Genomic DNA, 17,952 nt, shown 5'->3' on the forward strand with positions numbered 1-17,952 from the left:
CCCTCAGGACAACTCTGCAAAGTACTTAGGATTCTCATTTTACAGGTGAGGAGACTGGTCCTCGGGGTGTGCTCAGTTGTTGCTGAAGGAATGAATAACTGAGTGGAGAGGGGAGCAAGTTGCCCAGGCCCCTCCACTCCTGAGAGTGGGGGTGGGATTCAAATGCAGCCCACTGACCCCACAAGCCCACATCCCGCTGCCTCCCTTCTCCACATTCCCATTTACCCAGGGGAGAAACAAGGGCTGCTGGAGTGTGGTGGCCAAGGACAGACAAGCCCCTGCCCAGCCCAGCCGCTCTTTCCTCTGCAGCTTTCCTCACATGTGCACCGCACTTCACAGTTAGCCAGGTGCCCTTGGTTTTAGGGATCTTTTTTCATCCTTATACTACTCTTGGATGGAGAGGGGGTGGAGGGTGCTTGTCCTTTTCTTCCCAAGGAGGAAACAGCTTCTCAACAACTTGTCCAAGTTCTGCCTGACTCCAAGCCCTTTCAGTTAAGACCTTGGACAGAGAGCCTCCTGTGCCTCAGTTTCTCCATCCATGCACCCAGCAGGTGTAATCAATCTCCAAAGCCTTTCTCACTCTCATGGTGCTGAGGAAAGGGCTGCAGGGTAGATAGAGGCAGGAGGCCTATGCTGAAATTCTAGCTATGTGTCCATAGCTGGGGACCACAGGCAGGACTTGAGGTCCCCTATGTACCTTGTCAGTGATAGCACCTCAAATATTCGCCCATTGGTCAGATGAGATACAAATGGAAAAATATTCAGGAAACACCCTCCCCACTTGCTCTGGCCCCTGGCAGGCTCCTCCGTGGGACAGGGGCAGTTCTCAAGATGACCCAGCTGCTGAAGGTAGGTGTCACATTTCAAACAAGGTTATTTTTACCTTTGGGGTTGTAGGGAGGCAGGTGATGTTTGGGCTCCTGTTCGAGAATGGGGTGAGGGGGCAGGGATGGGAGCAGGGCCTCAAGTGGAGAACCTTGCCTGACCTCATGGTCCGCATTCTCCCTGCCTACATGGGGTGACACTAATGGGTATCAGGGACCCACTGAACAAACTCATGTATTAGGTTCATAATGAGCCAGGCTCTGTGCCCTCTGGGGCCTGTGGATACCAGGAATAGAGAGAGAGAGAGGGTTCTTGCTCTGTGGATCTTCTGGTCTGGTAGCAATCACATACTCTAGCAGTGAGATGGACATTGTCACAAAGGAGAGAACTAAGAGGTGAGGTCCACAGTGTCAGGAGTGCTGAGGGTGGAGGAAGACAGGATGGGGCCAGGGATGAGTAGGCATTACAGAGGGAAGATTGTGCCAGGCTGAAGGAGTGGCATAGGCAAAGGCCTGATGATGGGAGGTGCAAGATGGATCTGAGGAACCGAAAAAAAAAAAAGCCAGTGTGGCTGGGGGCACATGGCGTGAGCAGGACTGGAGGTATGGGCAGGGGTAGTCTGTTAAAGAGTTCTTCCCGAAAGCCAAACCCTTTTATGGTTGAAAAGAATCTTGGAGACTATCTAAATGTCCCATTTGACAGATGAGGAAACTAAGGTCCAGAGACTCATAATAAAACCTATCTTTTTTTTTTCTTTTAAAAGATGACCAGTAAGGGGATCTTAACCCTTGACTTGGTGTTGTTAGCACCACACTCTCCCAAGTGAGCTAACCGGCCATCCCTATATAGGGATACGAACCCATGGCCTTGGTGTTATCAGCACCACACTCTCCCAAGAGAGCCAAGGGCCAGCCCCCAAAACCCACCTTTTGAAAAGCACTTGGCATGTGCCAGGTACCATGCTAAACACTCTGCTTTCTGCTTTCACTATCTTTTTTTTTTCTTAAAATATAGTTGGCATTTAAAATTTTATTTAATTTAAATGAGCAGGCTACTTGGTATTTGTCTAAAATGTTTTCTGTCAAGAATTTTAAAAATTTATGGAGGTGAAATTCACATGACAAAATTAGCCATTTATTTATTTATTTAAATTTATTTTATTTATTGAATCAAAATCGATTATACATATTTTGAGGGTTGAACATTGAGACATGTTGATCAAATCAATATTACTAGCATATATATTGTTACAAATCGCAATTATTCTTTATGCCCCTTGTCCAACCTCTCCCTATCCCCCCTCCCGCCCCCCCCTCCCCCCTCTAGATTTCTTCTCTCCTTCTGAAAGAATAATGGTTACTCTGTTAACTTGTTGCCTAGATGCTCTGTCCAATGCTGAGAGGTGTGATCAGGTCCCCCAATATTATCATAGAGCAGATGCTTCTTCTGTCACTCTGAGATGGGTTTTGTGGAAAGAGACATCCTCTTCTTTTCCTTGTCTCTGCTGGTGACTCTTCTTGTGTGGATGCACTTCAGTGTTGGCGGACCATCTGCGTGGTGGCTGTGGCATCTAGCTGCTTTTGCAGCAGCCATGGTTATTGTGGTGGCTGTGGTGGGCCACCCACATGGGGGTGCTGTTTTTGGCATGCTCCTTGGCACTGGTGGTATGCCTGGTTGTGGGGTGTGTTTGGTCCCCTTCTCCATGCCTCTGGTCCCTGGGCAGGCCCCAAGGTGCTGGCTCCATGTGCCTGGTTGTGGGAGAGGGGTCAGTCCCCTTCTCCATGTCCTGGGTCCCTGGGCGGGCCCCGAGGTACTGGCACAGTGTGCCTGGTTGTGGGAGGAGGGTTTGGTCCCCTTTTCCATGCCTTGGGTCCCTGGGTGGGCCCCAAGGTACGGGTCTGGTATGCCTTGTTGTGGGAGGAGGGTCTGGTTTCTGGCTCCATGCCTCGGGTCACTGGGTGGGACCCAAGGCACTGGCTTGGTGTGCCTGGTTGTGGGAGAGAGGTCCAGTCCCCTTCTCCATGCCTTGGGCCCCTGGGTGGGCTCTGAGGTCTGGCATGGTGTGCCTGGTTGTGGGAGGGAGGTCCGGTCCCCTTCTCCATGCCTTGGTTCCTCAGGCGGGCCTTGAAGTGCTGGCTCAGTGTGCCTGGTTGTGGGAGAGAGCACCATTCCCCATCTCCTTGCCCCAGGTCCCTGGGTGGACTCCGAGGTGCTGGCATGTTGTGCTTGGTTGTGGGAGGGTGGTCTGGTACATACCCCGGGTTCCAGGGTGAGCCCCAAGGCACTGGCTCCCTTCTCCATGCTTCAGGTCCCCAGGCTGGCCCCAAGGCACTGGTGCAGTTTGCCTGGGAGTGGGAGTAGGGTCCGGTCCCCAGATCCAAGCCTCCAGTTCCCAGGCAGGCCCCAAGGTGCTGGTGGTGTGCCTGGGCCGGAACTAATTTTTTGTCCTTTGCTTCTAACATGGGGGAACTTCCTGTGGGAATCAATACTTGAGCTGTGTGGTTGAGCTAAATTGGTACTTTGCTGCTGTTTCCCTAGGGAAGGCTTTTTGTGCAGCTCAGGGTTTAACGGTTGACCTTATAGGTACTTCCAGCTCTCCAGAGACTTGGTGGATCTGGGTTGTGTAGAAACTCTGATCTGGGCCTGAGTTTTTTCATTAAACTGTATCCCATGCAATTCTGCATTCCTGACCAGTCTCCTTTGAGTCGTCCTGCGCTGATTGTGGGGCAAGTCGGCTGTCCTTGCTGTGCCCCAGTGTTCCCCTGGTCGGCCTGTCTCCCCCACCTCCTGTGCTCCAAACACTTCCCATGACACGGGCCCTGCGCTGGTCCCTTGCAATGACTCACCAGCCTCTTAACGGCTTCCTTTTTTCAGCTGTTCTGGCTTCTCGCTCTTGCGTGGGTCCACGGGAACCCTATTAGTCGTCTTGCTGTCCTGAGGGCACCAAAGTCCTCTTCTCCCCTTCTGCCTCCAAGTAACTCCATCTGAAGGGCACAGCTGCGGCTTCTGCTGGCTCCTGCTCCATGCGCTCAGCAGCTCGAGCCTTAAAGCAGCCGTGGCCCGAAACGCTCAGAGCAGCTTTTTCTTTCTCTCATCGTAGTTTCTCCCACCTTCATGAACTCCGTAGGTCTCTCCTCTTCCCCTGAGCTCCAGTGGCCCCAGCTTGGCTGATGTTACATTTTTATAGTTGTAAATTTGGTTGATTTGTGGGAGAGAGTGACACTGCGGACGGTCTATTCTGCCATCTTGATTGGATCACCTCAAAATTAGCCATTTAAAGTGAACAATTCAGTGTCATTTAGTACATTCACGATGTTGTGCAACCACCACCTCCATCTAGTTCTAAAACATTTCCATCACTCCAAAGTAAAACGCCTTATTCCCCATTCCCCTATCTCCCCAGCCCCTGGCAACCACCGATCTGCTTTTTGTCTCTGTGGATTTATTTGTTCTGGGTATTTCATGTAAGTGGAATAATACATTAAGTGACCTTTGGTGTCTGGCTTACTTCACTTAGTACAATGTTTTTGAAGTTCATCTATGTTTTAGCATGTATTAGTACTTCATTCCTTTTTATGTCTAAGTAGTATTTCATTATATGTGTATGCCACGACTTGTTTATACATTCATCTGCTGATGGACATTTGGGCTGCTGCCACCTTTTGGCTACTGTGAACAGTGCTGCTATGAACATGTGTGTACATGTATTTCTTTGAGTACCTGCTTTCAAATTCTTTTGGGCATATACTTAGGAGTAGAACTGCCGGGTCATATGGTATTTCTGTTTAACTTTTTGGGGAACTACTGAACTGTTCTTCACAGTGGCTGAACCACTTTACATTCCCACCAGTAATGTATGAGGGTTCCATTCCCTCTGCATCCTTGCCAACACTTATTATTTTACATGATTTTCATTATAGCCATCCTAGTGGGTTTGCTGTCTTTTATAATCTTCACTATAACCCTGAGTTCTTTTACTATCACCACTTGACAGATGAGGAAACTGAGTCATAGAGAGGTAAAATACCTTGCCCAAGATCTCATGGGGGTTATGAGCTGATATAACTTCCATTTATATTCAGCTTTACAGGAAGGCGGCGGAACTGAAAATGCTCCTATGAAGCTGGGCTCGCAAAGGAGAGACTGGGCTGGGGTTTTAGTCTGTTTTGTTTTGCTATAACAGAAATACCTGAGACTGGGTGATTTATAAAGAAGAGAGATTTATTACGCTTACGATTCTGGGACAGCTGCATCTGGCACGGGCCTCAGGCTGCTTCTCCTCATGGCAGAAAGTGGCAGGCTGCCGGTGGGTACAAGCAGATCACATGGCGAGAGGAAGCGAGAGAGAGAGAGAGAGAGAGAGAGAGAGAGAGGGGAGGGGGGGGGAGAGAGAGGGGGGTGCCAGGGTCCTTTAAACAATCAGCTCTTGCGGGAACTAATAGAGCGAGAACTCACTCATTAATCCATTCATGAGGGATCTGCCTCCATGACTCAATCAGTTTCCAACACTGCCACATTGGAGATCAAATTTCCACATGAGTTTTGGAGGGGACAACACATCCAAACTCCATCAGCTGGACTGAGGAAGTCTTGCCCTTAGATCAGAGTTTCCTTCCACACCTCCCCTCCTCACCAGATTTGGGGGCTGGGGAAGGATTAGTTTGGAGGCCCTCCCATCCCCTCTCCTCACACTGGGAGAGCACAGAGCTGGCCATCAGAAGAAGGGGAGAGCCTACCGCCCTTCTGGCAGCCTTTGATCAGCCTGCATCAGGTTGTGGCCAGTGGACTAAGACTCAGGGCCCTGGATCCTGTTCCCTCCTTGGTCGCTGACTGGCTGTGTGACTTGGGGTAGTTTGCTTTTCTTCTCTGAGTCTCAGATGGGAAGAATTCTTCCACTTCTGTACCTCCAAGGGCTACAGAAGTGCTGTAGAGATGCAAACGTGCACTTTAGCTGGTAGGTCTGGGATTGACTGAAATTCTACCACTTCTCAGCTGCTCAGAAGCAGTGTATTCTCTCTCAGCCTTGGTGTGCTCATCAGTAACAATGCTTTTCAGGATAGTTATAAAAATTGCTGAAATAGTACATATGAAACTCCTAGCACAGGACCTGATCCATAATAGATGTTCTATAAATATTCACCAAATGAATGGCATATAGGAGATGCTTAATTAAAAATATTGGTTCAGGCTGGCCAGTTAACTCTGTTGGTCAGAGTGCAGCCTTATAACACCAAGGTCACGGGTTCAGATCCATGTACCAGCCAGCTGCCAAAAAAAAAAAACACATAGGTTCAATATGTTCATATAGGTTCAATTCTCTACCCTTCCAACCCCAAAATCTTGAAAAGTGTCAAATGTCAATGCACTCCATAGCTAGAAGTAAAATTAGGATGTTTGATAGGGCATGGGGGACAATTATTTATCTTCTGGAATGAGGATATGATCTGATGTTATATAACCACTGGTGTCCTTCCTTCCAGCCCTCAGGCTGGCTTCACTGACGAATGCTCCCTTTTTTACCTTAAAGTTTGGTACCCACTGCTACCCTTTTTTGCCTTGTCTGCTGGGAACCTCAAGGTCAAATGCAGTACTCCGCAGCAGCATCTGCATTCTTATCCTAAGCTTCTCTTCCGTTATTTGGTTCCTTAACTCTGTTTTCATCTTGGCACCCAGTGCATGTGCGTTCCGTGTGCGTCCCACATGTGTCCCATGTGCATGTGTAGGCTGCCTCAGAGCCTTTTTTGGTAAGGAGGTAGAGAATAGCCTTGAAGGGATGCTGACAAATGCTCCTGCCTGGCTGGTGGGGACACCACAGGGAGGCTGCCCTCGATTGCACTGGGCACTCCAAGAGGTGGGAACAGGGCATCCAGTTTAGGCGGCTCCCTCATACTGCTCAGAGTGACCTGGTTCAGACAATGAGCCCTTTCATGGAGCTGGTGGGTGGCTCCGAGGGTGGGCCAAAGGCCTCTTCTCCCTTCCCCCATCTCCCCCTCAGGCCTACTTTCAGCCCTTCCCCCTCACTCCCCGCCTCTCCCAAGGGACCACGACTCTGCAGTCTTGCACTCGGGGTTTGGAGCCCTGCCATGCAATTGCATGCTTCTTGAATTCTCACAGGTCTTCTCAGCCAGGCTAATCATCCTGCCCCTCACAGGCTTGCTGCCAGCTTCTGGTGAGCTCATGGATACCAAGTACCGTATAAACAGTCCAGTTTGAACTGTGTGGGTCTCTCCTAGCTATATTTCTATAGGAAGCCCAACCTCAGCTTTATATCACTAACAGTAAGTGCTCAGTAAATGTTAGCCATAGGGTAGGCATGTGCTAGGAACTTTATATACTTGCTCTCATTCAGTTTCATTCCCACAATGATCCTTGGAGGTAGGTATTATAATCCCACTTTTACACATGAGGAAACTGATGCCCATAGAGGTTGAACAGCTTGCTGGAGGTTATAGAAATTAGCTGTGAAACTAGACTTGAACCCAAGCCTGGTTGACCCCCAAGACCTGTGCACAGCCTGTGTCATGGTAGGTTACTCCAGAGGTTACCCAAGCCTGCTTCTCCGGGCCAGGACAGGCGGGTCTCCTTTGCACTAGGCCTGCCGTTCTGGGTGAAGACTGATGGTCCTGTGATCTCTACAGTGGTAGGACATGCCCCTTCCAGGAGTCTTCCAGGGTGTCTGGGGACTCCTTGGCCTGGCCTCCAAGCTGCTGACTCCAGCCCCTCTGTCTCCACCCATGAAGGTATGCCCAGCATTTTCCCACCTGCTCCCCTTTGCCCCCATGTTCACATCACCTGAACCACTGCTTTTCCCTGGAGGAACAGAGCAGGAGTGAGTGGTACCTTGAGGAAGTGCACATGGTCTGCAGCTGGCAGAGCAGCTGGTGGGGCTAGTGACAGGAGCTATAGTGGCTGGGCCTCAATGCTGAGAGCACTGGAGAGCCCTTGAAGACTCTTGAGCAGAGGAGGTGCTCAGTAAGGCTTGCTCTTTAGAAAAGTGTATGTGACCCTAAGAGACAGAGTGAAGTCCTGTGGTAGGATTATGAGGACTTGACCAGGTCTCCCTGCAGGGCAGGGCATAGTGAGTAGTGGGTTTGCTTTTTGGAAAGGTTCCTCTGGTGCTGTGTGAGGGCTGGAAGGAGGTAGAGAGACTGGAGGCCTGTGGTCAGGCTCTGTAAACAGTCCAGAGCCAGCAGTGCAGGGGCCTGAGTGAGTCAGGGCGGTGGGTAGACTGATATTTTAGGAGGTTGGATAACTGGGACTTGGACACTTGGAGGAGGGAGGAAATCAAGATTACATCTGTTAGTGTGGGCCTGTTGTCAAATTGCCTAGAAGGAGCCCTGGCCCGGGAGGGCAGATTTTGGCTCTCCCAGCTGGGTGACCTGGACCAGCCTTTCCCTCCAGGCCTTAGACCTCCCTATCTATGAAGGGATTGGGTGAGGTGTCTCTCCTGCTCTGACCCAGCAGTTCTGTGACATGACTCTGGCCCAGAAGGTAGGACCATGGTGTGGCCAGCTCAGGCCTAGTCTAGGATGAACAAATCTGGCCAGGTCTGCTGTGGTCTGGGGCCAGCACCTGGCATGCCTGCCATTTGAGAGAGCACATCTCTGACCTCTGGATGCCCTCCTATCCCTGCAGCAGCTCAGCCCTCCCTGTCAGCTATCTTGGTCTGGCCTGCCTGGCTGCCCTAGGCCCTAGCTCCATCCAGGGCCCCTGCTGTCCCTGTGACTGGCACTAGGAGGAGTGGCCCAGCTCTGGGACCCCATTGGCCAAACCTTGCCTCAGCTGCACACACCCCTACCTCCCAGGCTGGCTGCCTGCCCACCTTGGGACTAGGAGGCCTGGCCTTGTCTGTCCTGATGTGGGCAGACTGCCTTGGAGTCCAAGGAAGGAGTTGGAGCCTGAGAGACTATGCCTGGGGCCACCTGAGCTCCTGTGTCCCCACTGCCTGTACTCCAGCCCAGGGGCTCTGCAGCCTTCTCTTAGAGGGGAGTGGGGGACAGCAACACTGAGGCTTGCCCTTCAGCCCTTCTTGGAGGAGCACAGTGTTTCCTATCTGACAGGGGGTCAGGCTCTGCAGCTTCCTCATTGGGACTCAGTTGGGCATGCCAGACCTCAGGCAGGCTTAGACCCTGGAATCCTTGAACCAGGGCTGGGGGTACCTCAGGGGTTGGCAGTTCTTTCCCTGACCTGGTGAGTGACAGATGTGACTCAGAAAGGGAGGGGCCTTCCTCAGGGCCACATAGCACCTGAGGGAGAGGGCTAGGACTTGAATTCAAGTGTGTTTCTGATTGTCCCTCCACAAACCTTTGATAAGGTCCTACTGTGTGTCAGGCCTTCTTGGCCCAAGTTGTCTTTGTGCTCTCAGTGTTTGGCTTAGGGCCCAGGTCAGAGAAGGTGCTTGGTGAATGAATGAATGAAAAAATTAATGAGCGGATGAGGCAAAGGTCCTGTCTCCAGGCACGGAGAGTGTAGTGGAAAGGTAGAGTCCTGTTTCACAGAACAGGAAACAGGAGGCCCATGGGAGTAGGGATTGACCAGGTGAGAAGCAGAGAGAGGATGGAACTCAGGTATCCTGACTGCTGGTGCAGGGCTTTTTCCATCCTCAGTTTCCCCATCTGTAAAATGGGTCAACAGTCCTTGCCTCCAACCTTCCTTGTGAGGATCCTGTGAGGCGGTAGATGTGCATAGGCTGATGAAGCAGGGACATGAGGTGGGGACTTCCCTGTATGCATGTCCACACCACCCAGAAACCCCCGACACCTGCTCCCTTTGTTCTGCCCACTTGCTCTCTGCATCTTGCCTCTCCCATTTCCTCAGCTCTCCCCAGGGCTTCTTTCTGGAATGTTCAGAACCCCTGGCTGTGAGAGAGGTTTGGGAAGAGTGTGGGTGAATGGAGTCTGCCTGCCTCCTCTACCAGCTCCTGCCCCCAGAAAGCCAGCCACCCCCATCCACATCCATGCAGGCTCCAGTGCACAACCAGGCCAGCAATGCCTTGGCATGGTTACCATGGCGACGGGTCCTGCTGCTTGGATCACAGTGGCCTTCAAGCCACCTGCAAGAACCTGCAAGCTGGGCAGCCTAGCACCCCACAGGCCTCCACCCAGGCTGAGGGCTCCTGGAGCAGCTGTCCTCCTCTGTCCCCTCAATGCCCAGCACTGTGCCTAGTACCCAGGGGCTCTCGGGAATGAGCTGCATCTCTGGGAACCCACAAGCAGTTCTGGGTCAGATAGCCCTGGTTCAAATTCTGCTCCTACCACTTAGGGGTCAGTGACCTTGAACAAGTTACCTCGGTGAATTTTGAATTTATTGAATTAGCTCTGGGAGCTTCATAGAGGGAATCATTTGAGGAGTACAGCCTCCAGCATGAGAGCCATCACCACCCCATCTTATGCTGTGGCAGGCCTGCCACTGGGTCATGGCGCTCTTTGCTGCTGCATCCAGGCCCAGGGCCCTGCAAATCGTGTAGTGTGATAGGTGGGAGCTAAGACTCTGCGGTCAGACCTGGGGTCACGGCTGGGCTTTGCTACGTAATTGGGCCTCAGATTCCTCACCTGTAAGATGAGGATAATCACATGCCTGTCTCATAGGTCTTTTGAATGGAAAAAATTTAATTAGTACATGTAAAGTGCTTAGAAGAATATGTGACACTTAAGTGCTATGTAAACGTTGGTGGCAACTATTACCACCACACTGTGGGCATTGGCCATGGGAATTGGGACCCACATGCCCATCTCTCCTCATTTTTCTCACACATACAGATGTGCCCAGCTCTCAAGTTCACAGTCCAATTAGGGAGGGAAGCCCAGAAAGGGGATGGCAGCTTGCCTCCCCTCCAATCCCGGGGACTGACAGGTGCACCCCACTCTTCTGCCTGGGGAGAAGTGCAAGCCAGGCTCTGAGCAGAAGCCCCACCCCTAATTCATGAGTTTGAGGATTTTCTCTGCTGGTTCTCCAGCTGGCAGCTGCTGCAGCCCTGCCTTGGATCAGACAGCTGGTCAGTGACTGCCCAGAGCCCTCCCAGTCAGTAGATCCAAGTGCTGAAGACATCAGCCCTCAGCAGAGGCCCTACTTCTGGTGTCATCTGCAGGGCCAACGAGCCCAAGAAAGGGGCCCTTTGGGGATGAAATTGTAGCTGCTTCATGAAACACTTCCCTGGGAATAAATCCCTGGCTTCACTGCTACAGAGTCACTAGGCCTCCCTGTGCAGAAAGGGAGACTCTTTCAAGAAGGAAGGTAAATCTAAGGCCAAACTGTAAAAGGCTGGCCACAGCTGAAGTGAGCAAGACTGGATTCTCGGCATTATTCCTCTCCCCCGTCCCTCTCCCTCGGTTCCAAGGTTACATTAACATGGAGTTGTTGGCCAACAGGAAACTGGGCATAGGTGCATCCAGATAGCCCCCAGGGGTCAGACCATGGGCTGGAGGGTGGGGCCCACTCTTGGGGTGGGGTCTGGTGGGAGGTGGCCCTGGGCTGCTCTCTCCTGCCCCTCAGGCTCTGAGGTCTCAGGGCTGGGCAGACCTGGGAGACCCCTTGGTGAGCTGACCTCTGTCCCCACATGTTCCCCAGGGCTTTGCCTCTGTGTTCTCGAGCCGTACATCCCGGAAGTCAGCCTCACGTGCAGAAGACAACGACTTCGCCATGGCAGAGGGCGAGGGGTACCGGAACCCCACGGAGGTGCAGATGAGCCAGCTGGTGCTGCCCTGCCACACCAACCAGCGTGGCGAGCTGAGCGTCGGGCAGTTGCTCAAGTGGATCGACACCACGGCCTGCCTGTCTGGTGAGGCTGCACTCGGCACAGCCGTCCTCCCACCCATAGGCCCTAGAGAGCCGAAGCAGAGGCCTTGATCTTCAGATGTGGTCACTGTCCCCTCCGAGTGCCACACCTGTTCCTCATCTAGCCCTTGCTCACACTGGTCCATCTACTTGAAATGCCTTCCCACTTTCTCAGTGCTCAGAACAGCCATCGCTCTCTCCCCAAACCTCTACAGCCCTGAATGGTGGTCCTGTACCCTTAGGTCCCAGGTTCAACACAGCACAGCCTTAAACAGGGCTGCTTCGAGACTGGCTGGAAAATGCTGTGAGCAGAGACTACAATTGTGTCTGCCGTATTGTGCTCCCTACATGGAGTTGAGCTGAACTGAGCTGAATTGAGCTCACTTCATTCCCTTTGTTGTTCTTGAGTCCCTCCAACCCTTAGGGAGCTCACCGCTGGGAAGGGTGAGGCTGGGGGATAGAAAGCTGATCTGACTGCCTCCCAGCACTGTTTGAGAAACCCTGACCCAGCCCTGAGGGCCAGGAGGGGTTCCAGAGGGGCTCAGGCACCTGAGCGGAGTCTTTGAGGGTAAGATGACACAGGGGAGGAAACAGAGCTGGGCAAAAGTACAGGCGCTCCAGGAGGCCAGGAAGTAGAACATCACAGCATGACCATTCATTCATTCAACAGCTGCTTACTGAGTGCCTTCTAGGTGCCAGGCACTTTCCAGGACTGGGTTACAGCAATGAACAAGACAGGCAAAACCCTTGCCCTCAGGTAACTTACAGTCTAGCAGAAGGGAGAGACAATAGACAGAAACCAGATATTTAAAACGGGGTCAGGGCGTGGTAACTGCAGTGAAAGAACAAAAGAAGGCAGGTTCAGAGCATGGGTGGGAGGCATGGCCTTGGTTGTGTGGTTGGAGGACCCTTTGAGGAAGTGACATTTGAGCAGAGGATTGTAGATGTGGGATGGCTGCTAACATCTGCCTTTCTTCTTCTGATGCCAGCGGAGAGGCATGCTGGCTGCCCCTGTGTCACAGCCTCCATGGACGATATCTATTTTGAGCACACCATTAGGTAAGTGGCCCCTCCTGCCTCAAGGTCTCTCTGCTTTCCCTACCCTGAGTCTGTGGCCCGCTCCCCTGTCTTCACATCTGCTCAGTCTTTGTGCTGCCTACAGCCAGACTCAACTGACTGAAGTTCTTTGAAAATGGAATGGGGGCAGCATCTGGGGACAAGAACCTGTCTGCAGGATCTCTGGGACCATGGTGGGCTAGGAGCTGGGCTGTTGCTGGGTGCCAAGAGGGGGGTTCCCTTTGTCAGGGTGAGGTTAACGAAGTTGCTTAGGTCTGGAGTTGGATGTTGCTGAGACAGCATCATGGGTACTGCATGACTTTGGGGATGTCAGTCTCTCTCTCTGGGCCTCAGTTTTCTTATCTGCAATTTGGAAGGGATTAGACTTAATCAGTGAATCCCTTTTTGAGCTTGGATACTCTCTGTGGGTCATCAGTCACTGGACTGTCTGGAGGTCCCTAGACAAGGCACCTTGGCAAAGCCTGAGCCGGAAGCTTGAGCCATTCACCCTTGCTCACATACCTCCAGGTCATTGAGTAGCTCATTATCGGGATAGACATTTTTTCTTTTTTTAATGGCTGTACTGGTTAGAAAGCTCTTCGTTACACTGCACTAGCTCTGTCTCTCCAGAGCTTTGCCCATAGGTTCCTGTCCTGCTTCTGGGACCCAAGGAGCATGCTGCACCTTTGGCTTAGGACAGGCTGCAAGGGCTGCACACAGGGCTTTTGTCTCCAGACCTGCTCCTAAATTTGCCATCAGTACCTAGGATATCAAGTGCCAAGAGCTTTTGCAGGACTTCCTGGGTGCCCAGTGTGTCATGGTTAAGGAAGAGTTTGGCTAGTCCTTGTACTCAGTCATTCATTTACTACATACTTAATATTAGTTGAACACCTTTTCTGGACCAGGGGCCATGCTGGTTTGAGTACATAAAGTCCACTGGACCTCCATCTCTGTTCCAGGAGCTCCAGGTCTGCAGGAGAGGCAGGTGTAGAAACATCATCTGAATTCAAAGTGGGAGGTTCCATCCTGATGATGACCTCTGACATACGGGTTCTTTGTAATACTTTTCTAGATACTTTTTACTTTAGAATATTATTAGATTTACACAAAAAAAGTACCTCTGAAGGCACTACAGAGAATTCCCATATATCCCACACTCAGATCCCCTGTTATTAACATCTTACATTTGTAAGGTACCTTTGTCACAATTAATGAACCAATATTGATCCATTATTTGTAATGCCTTTTAAATGCATGAACTTATTTAATCCTCAGAACAACACTATGAGGTCATGGCTGTTAGTATCCTCATTTTACAGATGAGGAAACTGAGGCACAGAGAAGTGACATAATTTGCATAGAGTCATACAGCTAATGGAAAACCCAAGATGTACTACCAGGGAGGTAGTCTGGCCCCAAAGCCCTGGCTCTCAGTCAGTGGGCTACATTTCCTATATACCTGGGGTTGGTTGTAATCTAGGAGGGCTTCCTGGGGGATGTGTTTGAGCTGACCCCAGTACTGTCAGCACCGTACACAGTGACACTTAAAAGGCAACGGGGACTGTGCCTGGGCCAGTTCTGGGTCTCTGCTGCCAACACAGAGGAGGAACTAGGGATAGTGAGGGCTGGGGGTGCGTGCATGATGGATGGACCTGCTATAGAGACCCAGAAGTGCACGTGAGTCTGGGCAGAGGAGGATTTGGTTGAAAGAGAAAGCCAGAGAGGATCCTGGGATGAAGGGCAAGCTGGGGAGGGGCCTGAAGCAGGGTTGGTGGCCAAGAAGGCCTGGCTGCACCTGAGGAAAGCAGGGAAGGTTTTTTGTTTGTTTCTGTTTTTGCCATTTAAAAATATTTCCAAATGTATCTCTAAGGCCTAAAAACTCTTTTTAAACATAACCTCAACACCATTACCACACCTAAAAAAAAAAATTAACAATGATTTCTCACTAACATCGATATTCAGTGAGTGTTCATTTTTAACTTTTTTCTCTGGTGGCTGGCTGGTACAGTGATCTGAACCCATGACCTTGGTGTTTTCAGCACAACACTCGAAGTGAGCCACTGCCAGCCCTATCCAGTCAGTGTTCAAATGCCCACACTGTCTCATGAATTTGTTTTTATTTTGTTTTGCTTTACAGTTATTTTTGTTATCTAAACCATGATGCAGATAAGGTTGCAATTCAATTGGTTGCTATGTCTCTTTTTTTTTTTCAATCTATAGATACTCCCCCCCTCCTACTACCAGCCATCTCTCTCTCTCTCTCTCTCTTTCTCTCACCCTCCCCCTCTGTTTTTTTCCTTGACATGTATTTGTTGAGGAAACCCAGTCACTGCCTTCTAGTGTTCTCCATCAGCTGGGTTTTGCTGTTAGCATGACTATGGTGTAATTTAACATGTTCCTCTGTCCCCTGAGAGTGAATTGGCCCTAGGGAAAGGCTTGACAGGGGTCAGATTAGTTTACAGGGAGTGCCTCTACATTGTGAGGAACATTGTGAGGAGGGGTGTTGGGGAGCTGGAGGCTGGAGGCTGGAGGGGCCCCCCAGGAGGTGGGGCAGTGACCCTGGAGAAGGAGCAGTTTGGGCCTGAGCTGTGGGGATGGACAGTCAGGAAGGAGGAGGAGCTCAGAAGTCCCAGTGTGTGTCTGCTTGGCTTCTGGGGAACCTAGAGAGGAGGGGAAAGGGGGGGAGGGGAAGAGTCACAAATTTCTCCTTTAGTACCACAGAAAATAGACTTTTATTTTTATTTTGGCAACCATAGAAGTTATTTTTCTTCTGATTTTTGATCATGAAAACTTTCGAATGTATAGAAAGGTTGGATAGTGCAGTGATCACCACCACTGAGATTCAATAATTAACATTTTGCTAAATTTGTTTTATCTATATATGAGGTTACTTTGAAAAGTTTGTGGAAAAATAGAATTGAAAGATAATAAAAAAAAAATTGAATGTTTCCACGAACTTTTTGAAGTACCCTCATATGCACAAATACGTATATTTAAAAAAAATTTTATTAGCATATTCATGATTATAAATCATACTTATTCTTTATGGCCCTTATCCAATCTCTCCCCCTCCCACTCCTCTGATAACCATAGATTTGTTCTCTCCTTCTGATAGATTAACTGTTTGTTGATTTGTTGCCTATATGATCTGTCCAGTACTGAGACACGTGTGTTCAGGTCCCCCATTATTATCGAATAGCAGATGTTTCTTCTATTACTCTGGAATGTGGTTTGTGGAGAGAGACGACTTCTTTTTTTTTTCCTGGTCTCCACTGGTGAAATGGTGTTTTTGGTGTGCTCTTTACTTGGTTGCGGCTGGGTTTGGCTTCCCCCTACATATTCTTTTTCCTCTCTCTCTCTCTTTCTCTTTTTTCCTGAACCATTTGAAAGTAAGTTGCAGATATCGTGACACTGCATCCCTCAACATATCAGCATGTCTGTCCTAAAAATGGCCCTCCCCTACATGACCATTAGTACTGCTAAAAAAAATGAACAGAAATCAACAAATGTCTGGTCCACGTGGGCTCATGCTGTTCATTGAGTTCCTGCTGTGGTCCAGGCCTGGTGCTGGGCTCTGCCAAACTTCCTCTCACCTGACCCTCAGAACCTCAGGCAGTGTTCATGCATTCTCTGTACCTTACACACAAGGAAATACACTCAAAGAGGCAAAGTGACTCACCTAAGGTCACACAGCTTGGTAGAGTGACAGTCAAGATAGAGCTTGACTGGAACCCAGGCCTGCGTGCCCCTCCCACTGTGCTCGCTGTGGCCCCTTGACCAGCAGGCCCCCTGGAATGGACCTTTCCTAGGCTTGATCAGGAGGCTGTGTTATTTGAGGAAGAAATCAGCACTGTGCTCTCCATATTTATGAGCAAGGTGCAGAGAGGCGAAAGGACTTCTCAAGGTCACAGCAATCGAATGGGGCCAGCACTCCAACCTCCTTCTCCCTCCTCCCCACAGTTCAACAGCTGGGCACCCTCTACTGACTCTAGCTGGGCACAGGGCAAGCTGGGGGGCTCCTTTGGGGATTCATTTGGACTTAGGAATCATTCCAGAGGGACAGGCTGGAAAGTGCGGGGCTGGTGCAGTCTATGGAATCAGTCCAGAATCCTAGCGCTTTTTAGCTGGGTGACCTTGGGCAAATAGCTTAACCTCTCTAATGCTCAATCCCCCCTAAACCTTCCTGCCAAGCTTGTTTTTAGTCTCAGGTGAGGTAGTGCAGAGTTCCTGGCACATAGCAGTCATTCTTTAAGTGTTTCCACTTCCCTTCCCACTCTGTTTATAGCCCCTTACACTTAGTAGGCATTCAATAAATGTGGAATTCATTAACTCAGTCAGCCTCTGTTTATGGAGGACCCAGTCTGTGCCATGTGCTAGGCCTTAGGGAGTCAATGGTGAGCAAAACACATGGCTCTTGCCCCATGGAGCTTCAGGATTGTGGGGACACAGAGATCAATCCACTGGGAGAAGTGTTGGAGGGTGAGTGAGCCTCACAGGGCTGCTGGAGGGCAGTGAGGGCTTCCCAGGGGAGGGGACCATTGAGCCAAGAGCAAAAGGAAGCACAAGCATTAATTGGACAGCAGGGAGCAGGGGAAGAGGGGATGGATGAGATCATGCCACGTCTCTCAGCCTCCCGCTGTAAAGGAGGGTGCTCACACTATCTTGCTGGCTTGCTTTGAGGACTCGGTGACATCAAAGATGTGCATATGCTCTGCAAGCCATGACGTTCTGCCGCCAGTTCCCCCAGCAGAGGCGCTGTGAGTGTCTGAGGCCCCCGCTCCGTCCCTCTGTCCCCTCTGGAAGGCTCACCTCCTGCTTTCCTCTCCCCAGTGTTGGACAAGTGGTGAATATCAAGGCCAAGGTGAACCGGGCCTTCAACTCCAGCATGGAGGTATGTGGGGCGGGCACTGCCTGGGAGAGGGCATGTGGGTGGGTCCTCTACTGCCTCTCTATTCCTCTCAGCCCCCAGCCCAGGCCACTCAGACTTGCAGAGCCCTGGTCGGGGCTCAGAGTTCTGAACCAGCTGGCAGGACTAGGACGATCCTCAGGATCTTCCTGTCTAACATCTCATAATGCAGGAGGGAAAATTGTGGCCCAGGAAGGGGAAGGCACTTGCTTCAGGTCACTGAGCACATAGATTCCAACGTGGGACTTGACTCTTAGCCTCCTGAGTCTTCACACCTAGCCTCAGACCGGCTCTTTGGCAGCTGCATGGCTGTGGGACTGGAGGAAAGAAAGGCTCTGTGCCTGATCCTGGAGGCAGAGGGGCTGGAGCAGGGAGAGCATGGGGCTGTGGCC

The 17,952-nt window shown here is 50.8% G+C and overlaps 1 protein-coding gene across 1 annotated transcript in view; it reads left to right on the forward strand.

Annotated features, from left to right (window-relative positions):
• The window catches only part of ACOT11 (acyl-CoA thioesterase 11), a 52,688-nt gene that overhangs the window by 16,121 nt on the left and 18,615 nt on the right, over positions 1-17,952 (forward strand). The window contains exons 2-4 of the mRNA XM_063105358.1: positions 11,392-11,602; positions 12,588-12,657; positions 17,485-17,545. Coding sequence (XP_062961428.1) covers positions 11,392-11,602; positions 12,588-12,657; positions 17,485-17,545 — 342 coding nt within the window. The remainder of the gene's footprint in view (positions 1-11,391; positions 11,603-12,587; positions 12,658-17,484; positions 17,546-17,952) is intronic.

The sequence above is a fragment of the Cynocephalus volans genome, chromosome 8, assembly GCF_027409185.1.
Source record: "Cynocephalus volans isolate mCynVol1 chromosome 8, mCynVol1.pri, whole genome shotgun sequence".
In the NCBI taxonomy this organism is placed as follows: domain Eukaryota; kingdom Metazoa; phylum Chordata; class Mammalia; order Dermoptera; family Cynocephalidae; genus Cynocephalus; species Cynocephalus volans.